The 13,748-nt window shown below is 49.2% G+C and overlaps 1 protein-coding gene across 1 annotated transcript in view; it reads left to right on the top strand.

Moving 5' to 3' along the window:
* The window catches only part of Cdh13 (cadherin 13), a 940,941-nt gene that overhangs the window by 898,851 nt on the left and 28,342 nt on the right, over window positions 1-13,748 (top strand). Inside the window, exon 11 of the mRNA XM_057754115.1 lies at window positions 11,198-11,340. Coding sequence (XP_057610098.1) covers window positions 11,198-11,340 — 143 coding nt within the window. The remainder of the gene's footprint in view (window positions 1-11,197; window positions 11,341-13,748) is intronic.

Genomic DNA, 13,748 nt, shown 5'->3' with positions numbered 1-13,748 from the left:
CCAACAGTGCCATCAGCGGGGACAGTGTTCAGACATGAATCTGTGGGGGATGGTGTACATTCAGACTGCAGGGTAGCCCCTCCCTCAAAAGTCTAATACATGTGGAGCTGGAATACAGGCTTACAGATGCTTAGAACAAAAGGAGCCTGAACTCCTCCACAATCCCACGTGTCTGTGCCCGGACCAGCTTCACCAAAGACTATGAGGATCTGGATGTTGCGGCACATGCCTATATTCTCGGGAGGCAGAGACAGGAGAGTCATTGGGGATTTGAAGCCAGTCTGGGCTACACAGTAAGAAGCCATGAAGGATGTAAAAGTCTCAGAGCCTCCGGCCCCTTCCTACACCCACAAATCAGAGTGCAGTGTCATGGCCTGGGGAACCACACCTCTGAGCCCTGCAGGTGACTTCAGAAGCCACCATCATGGATGCAAATCACAGGGCTGCCACCATTAGCATTGGAGAGGAGAGTTAAGAGCAAGCCGCTCACTGTCTGCACCGACATCCCCCACCCACCCGGCAAGCCTGGGGTCTTAAAGCTCAGGACAGGGGAGGCCAGCATACTGGCCCCTCTGCACACTGACCACCCGTCTGCATCACTCACCTTTTGATCTGTGGACACCACAGCCAGGCAGGGGACAAGCAGGGGGACATGTCCTGAATCCAGGCTGGGTGGCGACAGAGGTGTTGAATGCAGATGAGGAAGCCACCCTAGTCTGGTCTAAAACAGAGGCCGTGGTACCCTGTCCGGCATTGTCAGGAAATTAAATGGCTGAAACAGTCACACAGTGATGGACCAAACATCCGAGTTTGGGAACAGCTTTCAGGACTAATTTCTAATGAGACTTTTGAAACCCTAATTTTCCATAGCAGAAAATCAAGTCATGCTCATTTATAAGCCGTCAGCCACAGTGAGATGGGGAATATTTCTTCCCATGTTGTCAGTTAACGTCTCTGAGCTGGTCAGAATACAAAGTAGGGTAGCGGGGCCATCAATCAGCTCTCTGGGAGCTGATAAATGGATACGGTTCAAACCTAGCATCCACATTGGCACCGAGAGCATAAATCGACTTCTCGTGATCTTACTTTGGGAAAAAAAAATCCTCTGAAACCAGAGCAAGCGGTTGACAGAGGCATTCTTCTCTGGGCTATTTGTTTTTTCTCACTTTTAATGGCCATCTTTTCCGTCTCCGCACTCAAGCTGTGTTGTAAAATGTCCCACATCACAGAGGGGAAATGATCAGGATTTGAATTTGTGTCTGCCCACCAGGGAGGGTTTTACAGCCTTTTCATTCATCCGTGAATAAGGATAACTCCGGTAGCGTCTGTCATAATTTATGAAGAGTCAGAAAGCAGTGGGGAGCCCATTATTCAGGATGCCCTTCATTTAATATATGGGGAAACTGAGGCTTAGGAGGGTAAGTGGTGTGAGCATCACAGGCCAGAGTCGTGGTGGGCCTGGGGTATTGGTCTGGGTTTAGGAGACGCATACTCTATGGCTGTTTTGGTATCCAAGCATCTCAGAAGGAGGGGAGCTGTGTGCTGAGACTCCATCTGGAAACAGTCCCGCGCCATGGCTGCTCGGCCCCACGTGTCTGCGTGGAACACAGTGGCAGCAGAGTGTGTGACGGAGGTCTTCACCTCGCTGCACACGGGAAGCAGAGAACAAGCAAGGGGCAGAGTGCTGATGAAAACCCCCAGACACTCCATGCTGACCCACTTCCTTCAGTTTCCATGGCCTTCCAACCTAGCACCCCAGTGTCATATTCAAACCGTGACATGAACCCTGGCTAGGGGCCAGCACACAGCAGCCTATAAAAAGCAGGTGACAATGGGGGGTGAGGGGTATCAATCAAAGATCTCTATGATTCAGTATCAGTCTTCTGGAGACAGTCGTGGGAAAGGGTTAGGTTTACTTGACTTTAATAACTCTGGAAACTGTGGAGAAAGTCACCTCCTTGAAGGAACTCGCTTGCATACAGCCGCCTTATTGAGATACAGTCCACCCACTGAGGGAGGTACCTGTCACCAAATCCGACAACCTGAGTTCAATTCCCTGAGTCTGCATGATGGAAGACGAGACCCAAGTCTCACAAGGTGTTCTCTGACCTCCACACATTTACCGTGCCATGCCCACCACCAGCGCGCGTGCACACACCACCACACACACAAAATAAATGTAAAAGGGATATTTAAGGACTACAAGTCGGTGATTTCTAGCATGTTCCTGGAGTCACACAACCAATGCCACTATTGACTTCAGCAGTTCCTCTCCCTAAATGGATCCTCTCTGCGCATATTCCTCCCCTGGCCTCCCAGACCCTCACTCTGGGCCATCACTCACCCACGGTCTGTCTAGCCTATTGGCAGGGTCTTGGTGCACCTCAAAAATAGAACTGTACAGGTGTCGTCTCCTCAAGGCTCTGTGGCAGAAACATGAACATTTGAGAAGCCACAGGGTCTGGAGAAAAGATACCTTCCTCTATTTTTTTCCTCAACTTCATATGATTTTTTTTTTTTAATGTTCTGAAATGTTAAAAGGCTTTTACAGCAAGTGCCCTTTCAAGCCTTCGTTCAAATTTGACTGTCACTCTCTGGGTCCTGTCTCTCTGGCATATAGTGACATATCTCTCCTCAAAGATCTCCACATTTGTGGTGGATGCTCGTGGGAAGTCCGTCTCTGTTGAGAAGGCAAACACTCGGCCCTGAAAAATCAAATGTCAGTGTGGGGGATTTGAAAAGTCGAAGAACACGAGTAAATTGACATTGGCGCTCCGAAAGGCCCTGTCAGGTCCAAAGGACAAAGGCTCAAAATCGCTACCCAAGAAAGCCCTGTGTCCGAGATGCAAGGCCGGGGACGCCACCGGCTGGAAGGACTGCTTAACAGCTTCGTGAATCCGGAAGATGAGAGGCTCTGGGACTATCAGAATGGAGTGAAGAGACGCCAATTCCCAGCCAAGCCCTTCCCTTGCTACAGCTCACAGTTCAGTGCTGCTTTGGGGACTCACGATTTTATTTTAGGCATCGGCGTTGACCTTGCCTTTGGAGGGAAAGGAAATGCACTTGAGGGGAGATACTTTCCAGCTGTCCCCATGTGGCTCAGACGCTTGGGAACTGTGATTATACACAGAGCCACCATTCCCTCCAAGGGGTCGGCTATGGCAAAAGACAAGGTGTGAGGGTCCATGGGAGGATGGAGCAGGGCTGGGCAATGAGCGCCACTCTGTGCAGCTCTAAGCCTTACAGCGCAGCCTGGAAGTTCCCACATGGAAGCCTGAGGGGAGGTGCTGGCTGCTATTGACCAAACTACAGCCTGTGCCCAGAAGCAGATGGCTCACTGCTCTGTGTGTGTGTGTGTGTATCATTTTTATAATGTAAACACTTGTAGGTTAGAAGGGCTGGAGAAGTGTTCTGGCATATGATTGTTGATATTGCTTTCTCTATTAATATTTTTACACTTATTTGTGTGCACGTGTGTGTGTGCACATGCGCGTATGTGTGGATGCCATAGTAGTCATGCAGAGGTCAAAGGATAGCTTTGAGGTCCAGTTCTCTCCTTCCATCGTGAGGGTTCCAGAGACTGAAATCAAGACATCAGGCTTGGCAGCAAGTGCCTTTACCCTCTGAGCCGTCTCATTAGCCCTTGTTTTCCTTTAAGTAATAAACATGGCATTGTCATATTGGACCTACTGTTTATATAGTTTAGGTCAGGCTGGCATAACAAAATACCATATCGAATGGATGGTTTCTACCAAGGAAATGATTTCTATATGCTCTTGAGGCTGGATGTTCAAGGAATGCTGCAGCCCATTCTTTCCTGCCAGGGGCTCTGTTCCTGCATGTGAGCTGCTCCTCACATGCACAGATGACACGTGCATTGGTGGGCCATAGAATACAGGTGACAGAAAGGGCGTCTCTGCTATCTCTTCCTATCAGGACACCAATCCTGGGAGCTACTGGATGAGTTGGGCTGAGGGCACAGCTGCTGTGCACTGCAGGGGGAAACCTTGGAGCCTTCACAGAGCAGATATAGACTCACAACTTGAACCATGAACCCCAGCCATGTGTTCCTCATGAGCCCTCACCACTGAAGCCCCCAGTCACCCTTCGCCCTCCAGAACCCTGCCATGTCTCTGCCCCTGTATCCGGCCTCCCCCACCCCCAGGAGCACAACATCTGCTGCTGACTGCTTAGACCTCATGGTGAGAGAACACCGCCTCAATCAGGCATCCTGCTGGGCCCAGCCTCCTCTAGGCAGCCTGCCAGATTGTGTCCACTGACCTTCAGTGCCCAGAGCAGGTTCAGCCATCTATCTTCCAAGATGCCCAGCAGAAGGCGGGCTCGTTAGCACCTTCTGGAAGGTGCTAAGGCTCTGCTCAGCTTGATGTCTGATGGGCTCTAAGGGGCAGGAGCTGGCACAAAGCCATAGGTGTCTATTAATCAACTCAGTAAGATCTCAGAACAAACACAGACCAACATCCATGCTGGTTTATGGCCCATCCTCTCCTCTCCCAGGAAACCTGCTGTTTTGAGAACCTCCCTGAGGAACACACCCAGCCAGACACCTCCAGGCCATTAGCATCAGTGAACTAGGGATGAACATGACCTACTAGCAGTAGAGATTAAACCTGTATGGAGAGGACTCACCAGAGCTGTGTGCTGTGGACAGAGGACTGTGTCCTTCCAAAACATGAGAAAACAGACCATTCTATTATTTTAAGGTGTGTGGGGGGTTATGTGTGCACATGCGCGTAGAGACCAAAAGACTCTGAAGTCCTGCCTTCCCACTTTATCTGGCTCCTCTGCCCCAAGTTACAAATTCAAAGGCAGAAGTCACCAACAGCCATTATCCAAAGAGGACAGCCAGGGCAGAGGGACAACTCCCAGTAAAAACTGAAAGCCGGGCCGGGCGGTGGTGGCGCACGCCTTTAATCCCAGCACTCAGGAGGCAGAGGCAGGCGGATCTCTGTGAGTTCGAGGCCAGCCTGGTCTACAAAAGCTAGTTCCAGGACAGGAACCAAAAAGCTACAGAGAAACCCTATCTCGAAAAAAAAAAAAAAAAAAAAAAAAACTGAAAGCCGGCCGAGTGGTTTTGGCCCACGCCTTTAATCTCAGCACTTGGGAGGCAGATGCAAGCAGAGCTCTGTGAGTTTGAGGCCAGCCTACCTGGTCTATAGAGCTAGTTTCAGGACAGCCAGGGCTACACAGTGAAACCCTGTCTTCAAAAACAAGAAAAAAAAAAAAACCCTAAGAATCACTCAGAATGGAGGAGGAAAAACACTAACGAAGATTTCAGAGAAAAAAAAATAGTTAAGTTTGGGTTTTGCCTTTTTTTAATCATTTTTAGCCCAAGGTCAGGCTTTTCTCATTGTGAGCACTGATGGATCAAGGACTGTGGCTTTTACTGTCATGTTCCCACATCACACCTCACAGCCAACAAGCTGTGCACCTATGAAGTAGCTATCTTCCTAGACCTCTTGGGTGCTTCACCCACCTTCCAAAGCCTCCCCTGACCTTCTGCTATTTGCTGCCTCCTCTGAAGCACCCACAAACTCTTCTCTCACCCTCCTCCCTTTGTTGATTTCATGCAGCTGCTTGTCCCAGGTTTCCTTATGATTCTCGAACATTCCCACCATCATTCTGAACATCCTCCTAGGTGCTGGGTGCCTGTGTCTGACTGAGGTGGACGTTGTGTTGGTGTTGGTCTGATCCTGCGGGCTGGTTCCCCCCCCTCGGGGATTTCTTGATGACTCTGCTAACCAAGAAGTGGCCTAGACTCACAAGGTTTAGGGGTTTTGAGATAATTCCAGACACAGCAAGGAGTTCACTCATGCCCTACAAATAGAATATTCAAATGCGGAGCAGTCCCAAGGGACGCATTCATATCTGTGTTCTTAGGCCTAAAATGTGTCTGCCAGCATGAAATACAACACACAAAATACAGAGGAAAAGAAGGCAGGTGAAGAGAGAAAGAGAGAGGGAGAAGAGAGTCTCCTGGCAGGTTGGCTCATGCCTTCAGTCCCAGCAGAATGGTGGAGGATTGCCCCTCATTTGAGACTAGCTTTGGCTATGTAGTTAGTTCCAGGCAAGCCTGGGCTAGAGTATGGGACTCTTGTCTCAAAACAAAACAATACATAATTGTTAGGCAGATAGAAGGTAGATAAGCCAGGCGTTGGTGGCTTTAATCCCAGCACTCCCAGATCTCTGTGAGTTTGAGGCCAGCCTGGTCTACAGAGTGAGTTTCAGGACTTGCTCCACACCTACTGAGAAATCCTGTCTCAAAAAACAAACAAAAAAGGTAGATGATAGATTACTGATAGACCATACATAGAGCAACCCTAGAAACCGGGTGCACATCACAACTGGGTAGCCAATGGCGTAGAATGCCCAGCCCACGTGACCTGCTCTAGACAAAAGCAGGTCCAAGCCTGGAAGACAGAAAGCCAGGTTGGAACCACAGTTCTGCTAACTAAAACCTGCAGGACTTGGACAAGGACAAAGAGCTCTGAACCTGTTTCCTCGTCTGCAGCACAAGGGAATGGTCCGCTATGAGGCATCTTTTGGGGAAGGGAGGTTTATGGACACGTGCTCCTACTTACAGGTCCTGCAGGAAGCAAATACTGAGAATGGAAAATATCTGTCACTTGTGGCTTACCGTCAGGGAAGTTGTTCTCATGGCCCTTGCCGTGAGTGTAACCAAATAACCATTATGTGATAATTAATATTCGTTTTCCTTATTAGAGCATGTACCGGTTACTTTCCTCACGGCTGTAGCAAATTATCTAACCAGAGCAACTTAAGGCAGGAAGCTGTATCTGGGATCCTGGTTTGACGGTGCCGTCCATCACGGCGGGGTGGCAAGCGCGCGGGGCAGGTGCTTACATTGCCTCTCCAATCAAGAAGCAAAGAGAGGTGAACACTAGCACTCAGCTCCGCTTCTCTTTGTTAAATTCAGGATCCCAGCCCATCAGACAGTGCCATCCATTAGGGTTGCTCTTCCCTCTTCAGTTCCCCCCCCCGTTCTGAAAACACCTTCATAGAGACACTCGGAAATGTGTCCCCACGGTGATTCCAAATCCTGTCAGATTAAATGGAGGGGAGCCATCTTACTCGGGTGGCGCTCAGGGTTCTCTTGGCAGTTATGCCGCCATGCACCCCAATCCTTGTCTTTCCTCTGATTTTCCTGTCTTGCCCTCTTCTTTGTAATTGTCAGTTCACCCCCCCCTCTGCGCTCCACACTGCCTGCACCAGGAACTGGCCCCTGATCCTGGCTGGGCCTTCCAGTGCCAACACCCACACGAGGCCAGGGCTTGGCAGGAACTCAAAGCATGTCCGCAAGGCTACATTACGTACTGAAATGAGCTCCGTTCCTAATTTGATTCTTTTTTTCCCCCTGTAACAAGCAAAGTTCACATTACAGATAAATTGCCCGGAAATTTCAATTTAATAAGGCATATGCGTTTTTCGGGTCCAGAAGCACAGAAAACACTTTGCAGACTGGTATTTTCATACTGAAAGGTTTATTAAAAGGACGGCTTTGAAAATGTCAGAAATTTACATAGTGTGTCCAGCCAGTTGGCTCAAAAGGGCTGATTTAACAAAAGTACTCAAAAGTCATGACGTGGAAGAGCCTGTTGGCGGGTGGCCTTGAGCTGGGTCCCCAGTGGGTCAGGGAGGAAGTCCCTGCCACTCCCAGCTGTCAGTTTGGATCACGTGGGCAGTGTGAGCTGGCACAAGTACAGGACTTGGCAGTGTTTAGCAATGGAGTAGCCCCTGGCCTCTGTGTCCATGGGGTGTGTTCTGACAAAAAGTAGCAATCAGAAAGGGGTTCAGGCACACCCCATCAAGGTGTCATGGAGGAGGCATCAAATAAAAGAGACAAATACAGGAAAACAAATAAAAATGACCCCAAGACACAGATAAATAAGTATGGACAGCCGGTTGTTCTCTCCCTCCGTTCTTCTCTCCGTGTGTGTGTGTGTGTGTGTGTCGGTGTGCCCATAAATGTATGTACACATGTATGTAGATAACAAAGGCTGGCATCAGGTTCCTCTTTCATTGTTCTTCACCTTATTTCTCCAAGACGGGGTCTCTTACCGAGCCTACGACTGGTCGGATAGAGAGCCCCAGGGGTTTTCTTTTCTCCATTCTCCTACCTGCCCTGCTGGGCTTAGAGACACACACCAGCACACCCAGCTTTTGAGGTGACAGGGCCAGCTGAACTCTGTCAGATCCTCACACTTGTGCAGCCAATGCTTTACCACCTGAACCATCTACAACCCCCACCTGGCTACTTCTTTTAATATTATTACATTTAGTTATGTGAGTGTGCGCACATGCATGCACACCTGAGTGTAGATGCCTACAGAGGCAAGAGGCATTGGAGCTCTGCAGATGGAGTTCAGGCTGGCAGTTATGAGCCGCCTCATGTGAGCACTGACAAACCTACTGGGTCCTCTGCAAGAATAGATGCTCTTAACTGCTAACCCATCCACCTAGCCCTTATCAAGGTCTCATTATGCAGCCATGGCTGTCCTGGAGCTCCCTATGTAAACCAAGCTGGCCTTTGAGTCCCAGGGATCCACCCACCTGTGCCTCCCAAGTGCCAGGACTAAAGAAGTGTACCACCACATCTATCCTCAACTGGGCTACTTTTCAAGAGAGAAAAACACAAGAGCATAATCGTTCAAAGCCACGGAAGCCCTGGCTTTCCCTAGACCCCGGGCATCTCAGGCTGCTAACACTGGCATCGCCATGGCAGTGTGGCTTCTGAGATCGTGATTCCACGCTCTGATTTCCACCCAACGTCTCTGGACACAAAACAGCAAGGCACCCTTGGTTCACTGCAGAATCATAGCTTCAAAAGACAAAAGGTAAATGACATGGAGAGAAACAAACAGCACTGCTGGCATGCAGGCCAGCCTGAAAGCAGGAACATTCAATTCCGTTTTTATTTATGTTATAAACTGAGTTGTGTGATGTGGGGATAAAACACGGTCCATTTAAAATACTCATTATTTTAAGTCTGCTGAACCACAAGTCATTCCTGGATCCACCGCAAACCTGCCACCTGCAAAATGAGAAGCAATTGTCACCTCTCTGGATTTTTCCCTCTGCACAAGTATTCCCACTGACAGAGAATAAAACTCAGCCAAGGCGCTGAAGGTGCACTTGGTGTGCACGCCCCCAGTCCCAGCACTCAGGAAGCCAAGGCAGGAAAATGTGAGTTTGAGGCCAATGTGGTTTACATAGTAAAACACTGTTCCAGACACCAAGGTGGTAGAGGGCCTGCCCGGCGTGCACAAGTCTCCAGGTTCCATCTGATTGTGCATCATTCACCAGATACTTGGCTTGGCTCTAGGGACAGTCCCTACCCCTTAGCATGAGGACCAGACAGCGTGCCGAGTAAAGGCCGGCCCTGGAATCCAGTGTGGCAGCGCTCAATTCAGTCTCCACTGTGTCTTAGCTGAGCTACTTTTGGTGAACAGCTCAACTTTGGTTTGGGGGTGTTACTGTAACTTCAGAACAAGGTGATGCAGTTCTGTTTGGGTTGTTGTGAATCACAGGGGCAGAAGTGTCTCACTCCGCAAGTGTAGCCCAGAGTCGGGCACAGATATGGAATCCTAGCTTGCTCTAGTCAACTCTAACCTCATCCTCACACCAGAGAGCTTAGACAATATCTATGGTGGCCAATCCGCAGAGCCCACATTAGGCTGCAGCCAGCAAGGACCTGTGTCGGGTGATAAGTACCTCCAAGTTATGACACAGGGTGGCTGAGAGAAGCTGTCAGAGTGGGTCTTGAAAAACAGTAGAGGTTTGGCAGACACAGGTGTGAATCACTAGCGGATGGAAGGCCTTGCTCCCAGAGCTCTGCAGTGTGGGACGGTCACAGGACATCACGTGCAAAGGGGCACAGTGGCTTCGGGTCCTCGTGAACCATTGGCATATCCACAGACTAAAAGCTACCTCGCTCTCAGGTGCCCTGTGAGGAGTCTGAGACTCGTTGGGGGCTTCTCCACATGCACAGACCCTGCCATCAACCATCTCCAATGTACTGATGAGGACGCAGCAAAAAGCATTGCCTTTCTGGCCTGGACACACTCGGGCGTCCTCTAGACTTCACCTTGGTTTCCTTATCTGTTAAGAGAGCAATAGAAGCACCAGGCATGCAAGCTTGGTGTGCAGACCGGCAGGCACTGTGTCAGTAGGATTGTGCCAGGTCATGAAAAGTCTCAGTGTGATGCAGGAGGCTGATATAGTAAGTACAATTCTTATTAAATGGGTGTCGCATGCTGATGCTGTCACCGGAGCAACAAGAACAGAGATCAGCCTTGGGGGATCTTTTTATATTTGCTGCCCACTTTTTTAAGACGGTAGGTTCCACTGTCCAGGGTCTCACAGATTCGGCTGGCTAGCCTGAGTCCCTGGGATCCCCGGGTCTCCATCTTCCCAGAGCTGGGATTAAAAACCCATGTTATCACTCTGGTGTATTTTTTTCCGAGGGTTCTGGGGATCAAAGTCAAATCATGTTACCAACTGAGCTATGCCCCCGCCCTCTGGTGCCCATTTGTTGCCCGTGGGACAAAAATTCCCCTGAATCTGCAGCAGTCCCAGGAGCAGGACCTGTGACCGCCAGTAAACATGCTCATAGAAATGGCAACCTAACCATGCCTCTGCCCTAGTGTTCCCTCATCTGCTTGTCCTCCGCATTTGTGTGTCCCCTCCTCTAACACCGTCATCCACCCCGCCTTGGTTCAAGGGTGGCAGCTTCTATGATGTTGCTGAGGTTACCCTTGCTCAGAGGCAATGGCTACTCCGAGCAGCCATCTGTCCTGTCTGTCCCTTCAACACGGCACAGCCTCCATCTGCCCCTGCAGGAAGTGTGCACCAGGGTGTGCCCGAACAGCCTGGTCTGCGGCTGAGGATGGCTGTGATCTCGGTCTCTCTAAAAGCCAGGCAGATCCTAAGAGCCTCTTCCTCTGAGGTCAGCAGCAGCAGGAAGGGGCATGCCTGGCACCTGTGCAGCACAGAGCATGCTTAGAATGGCTTAACAAATGAGCACCTGGAACTGAAAGGTTTGAGGGTCGAGCTAAGCACAGCCTGGCACTTAGCCAAGGAGCCAAAGTCCCATACTCATTACATACTTCTTGACTCTAATTGGAATACAATCTGATGTTTGGGATTTCTTTTTCCTCAGGTACTCTGTTTACAAGGACCCAGCAGGCTGGCTCAATATTAACCCCATCAATGGAACTATTGATACAACTGCCGTGCTAGACCGGGAATCTCCATTTGTCCACAACAGCGTGTACACCGCCCTATTCCTGGCCATCGACAGCGGTGAGTCACTAGGAAAGGACTAATTGGCCTGCGCTCGTCACTTTCAGATGTGTTTATTTTTGTATGACTTTTCTGATATATGTGTGGGGTATATGGAGAGGAAGGACGTGAGTGGGGACAGAGAAGCCATTACTGCACACACATTTATCCTGTCAATGGTATTCCCACCCCAAGGAATTTCAGTCTTTGTGGAAGGGCAAATACGTCCATCCAGGGGTCAGGGGGGAGGCCCGCTGTGCTCTCTCTGGGATGGGTCCCAGGCTAGGAAGCCACGCTATGCCATTCATCTCCGTGTTCTGTTTCTCACCTGCAAAGGAGGTTCTGGGATAGAACGGGAGAGGATGTCACTGACCCCAGGAACTGAATGGCCCCTATGGATTTGCCCTATTATGTCGCAGTTCCATGGAAAGACATTGCAGCCTCCCAGCCAGTCACTGCAGAGTAACAAAATGCTGCTCCTTCAAAGGCTAGGAATTCAGTATCCCATGCCAGACCTCATGGTGGATGCTGCTGACACAGCAGTGAATGAACTAGGACCTATCTCCTGAAACAAGCTCAGCACCTGGCACCTCAGGCACTCTCTGCTCTCTGGGGATTAGACTGTAGGGCAATGGCAGACAGAGGGAGTCCTTAGAAGACATATGGTCATCTGGACAAGACAGGAACTTGGTCCAATCACAGAAGTGGATGAGATCAGGTTCTGAAAGTGTTGGGGAGATTGTGAGTGCAGGGCTGGCAGGGTTTGCCATAAACTTGTCACTGGGGTCTCTATCAGGCTGCGTGTTTCCAAGTTCAGGGTGTCTTCTACGAACTGAAGAAGTGTGTGTAGGCAGTCGAGCAACAAAAGATTTTATTCAGAAGCAAAAGGGCCACAGGGTGACAGTTACGCCAGAGCTGTCTTGGCCTTCTTGAGGGTTCAGAAGGAGGAAAAGTTGGTTTGTGTATGGAGTATGGGTTGTTTTGAATGGCATGCATGGACTATGGGAGATTTTATTAGCAGTCAGTGTCCTTTCCCATAAATGCATCTGATCATGATTATATTCATGGCAAATTGTGCATATACAGGAGGCACTAAATAGAGGGTTCCCCTAAAAACTCAGGACACACGTGAGCCAGTCCAGTGCCCCTAGTTCAGGACATATCTCAGAATGTGCTTGGTCACAAAAGGGAAGTTACCAAGAGTTTCTAAGGAACTATAAGTTGAGTGATCAAGTTACTTTGCTTAGAGAGAGGGTATATGCAGCTCAATACAAGTAAAGTTTATAGGTTTCCGAGTGTATTGTTAGAAAAGGGGTAAACGTGTGTATGCCTGTGTGGATGTATGCTGCATGTGTGCTGCATATGTGTGTGCATGTGTATATGTATACATCTGTGTGACATGTGTATGGTGCATATGTGTGTGGTGTGTCCATTGTGTGCATGAGCATGCATATGTATGCATGTGTGTATGTGTGTGAGCACACACGTATGTGTGTAATCTCAGATTACTAAACTTTCCCTACACTTGCCTACCTCAAGCTTGTCCCAAGGGCAGGGATCAGGGTTGGGGCTAAGCTAGGATGTCTTTGTATCAAATACACACACAATATCTCTTCCTGATTTTTTTTTTATTTTACAGTTTTGCTTTTGAGAGTTAAAGACTGGGTTTTGAGTCTTCCTATGTCAAGAGTCTTAATGACCTCTATATATTTACCCATTGGACTCAGAACAAGGAGTGAACTAAGAACTTTCAGCCCATCTCTCCATGCTGGGGACCCATGCATGAACCAAGTGTGAGGACACACATGGTACAGATGTGTCATCAGTGGCATACAACAGAGTGATGTCAGCCCTTGAGTCCCACCTGGAAAGCCAGAGCTAGAAAAGAAGTCAGAAAAGAGGCTGGGTGCCTCGAAATGTGCTTGCTGCGAAGCCTGGGGACCCCAGCTCATTCCCAGCGACTTATATAGGAGAAGGAGAAATAACTTCTGCAGGTTGTCTTCTGACTTCCACACATGTGCTGTGGCACACACATGCACATACATGCACACAGGTATATAAGCATACATATGCACACACTCATACATGTGCACAGGCACACACACACAGGCATGCACACATGCATACAAGTGTGATTTTAAAAAATGTAATGTCCAGAATCATATTGCCCAGTATAGAAGTAGCTCAGAAGCAAAGCCCATGCTTAGCACACAGGAGGCCCTGGGTTCAATCCCCACCCCACAACAAAACAATAAAAGATTCCTCTTAGGCTACCAGTTTCTTACCTTTGGCTTTTTTGGTCCTTAACACTGCTGGGATTTTCTATGTGGCTGAGCAGCTGTCTAGTTTCTAAGGGTACCCTATAACCACGTGTTTCTGCAGAGGGGGCATGGACTTGCTTGTTTTCTTATGGTACATTGCACACAGGG

The sequence above is a fragment of the Chionomys nivalis genome, chromosome 21 (assembly GCF_950005125.1).
Source record: "Chionomys nivalis chromosome 21, mChiNiv1.1, whole genome shotgun sequence".
NCBI classification, from domain to species: domain Eukaryota; kingdom Metazoa; phylum Chordata; class Mammalia; order Rodentia; family Cricetidae; genus Chionomys; species Chionomys nivalis.
Note: the sequence above shows the minus strand (reverse complement) of the source record. Positions and strands in the feature narration are given on the sequence as shown.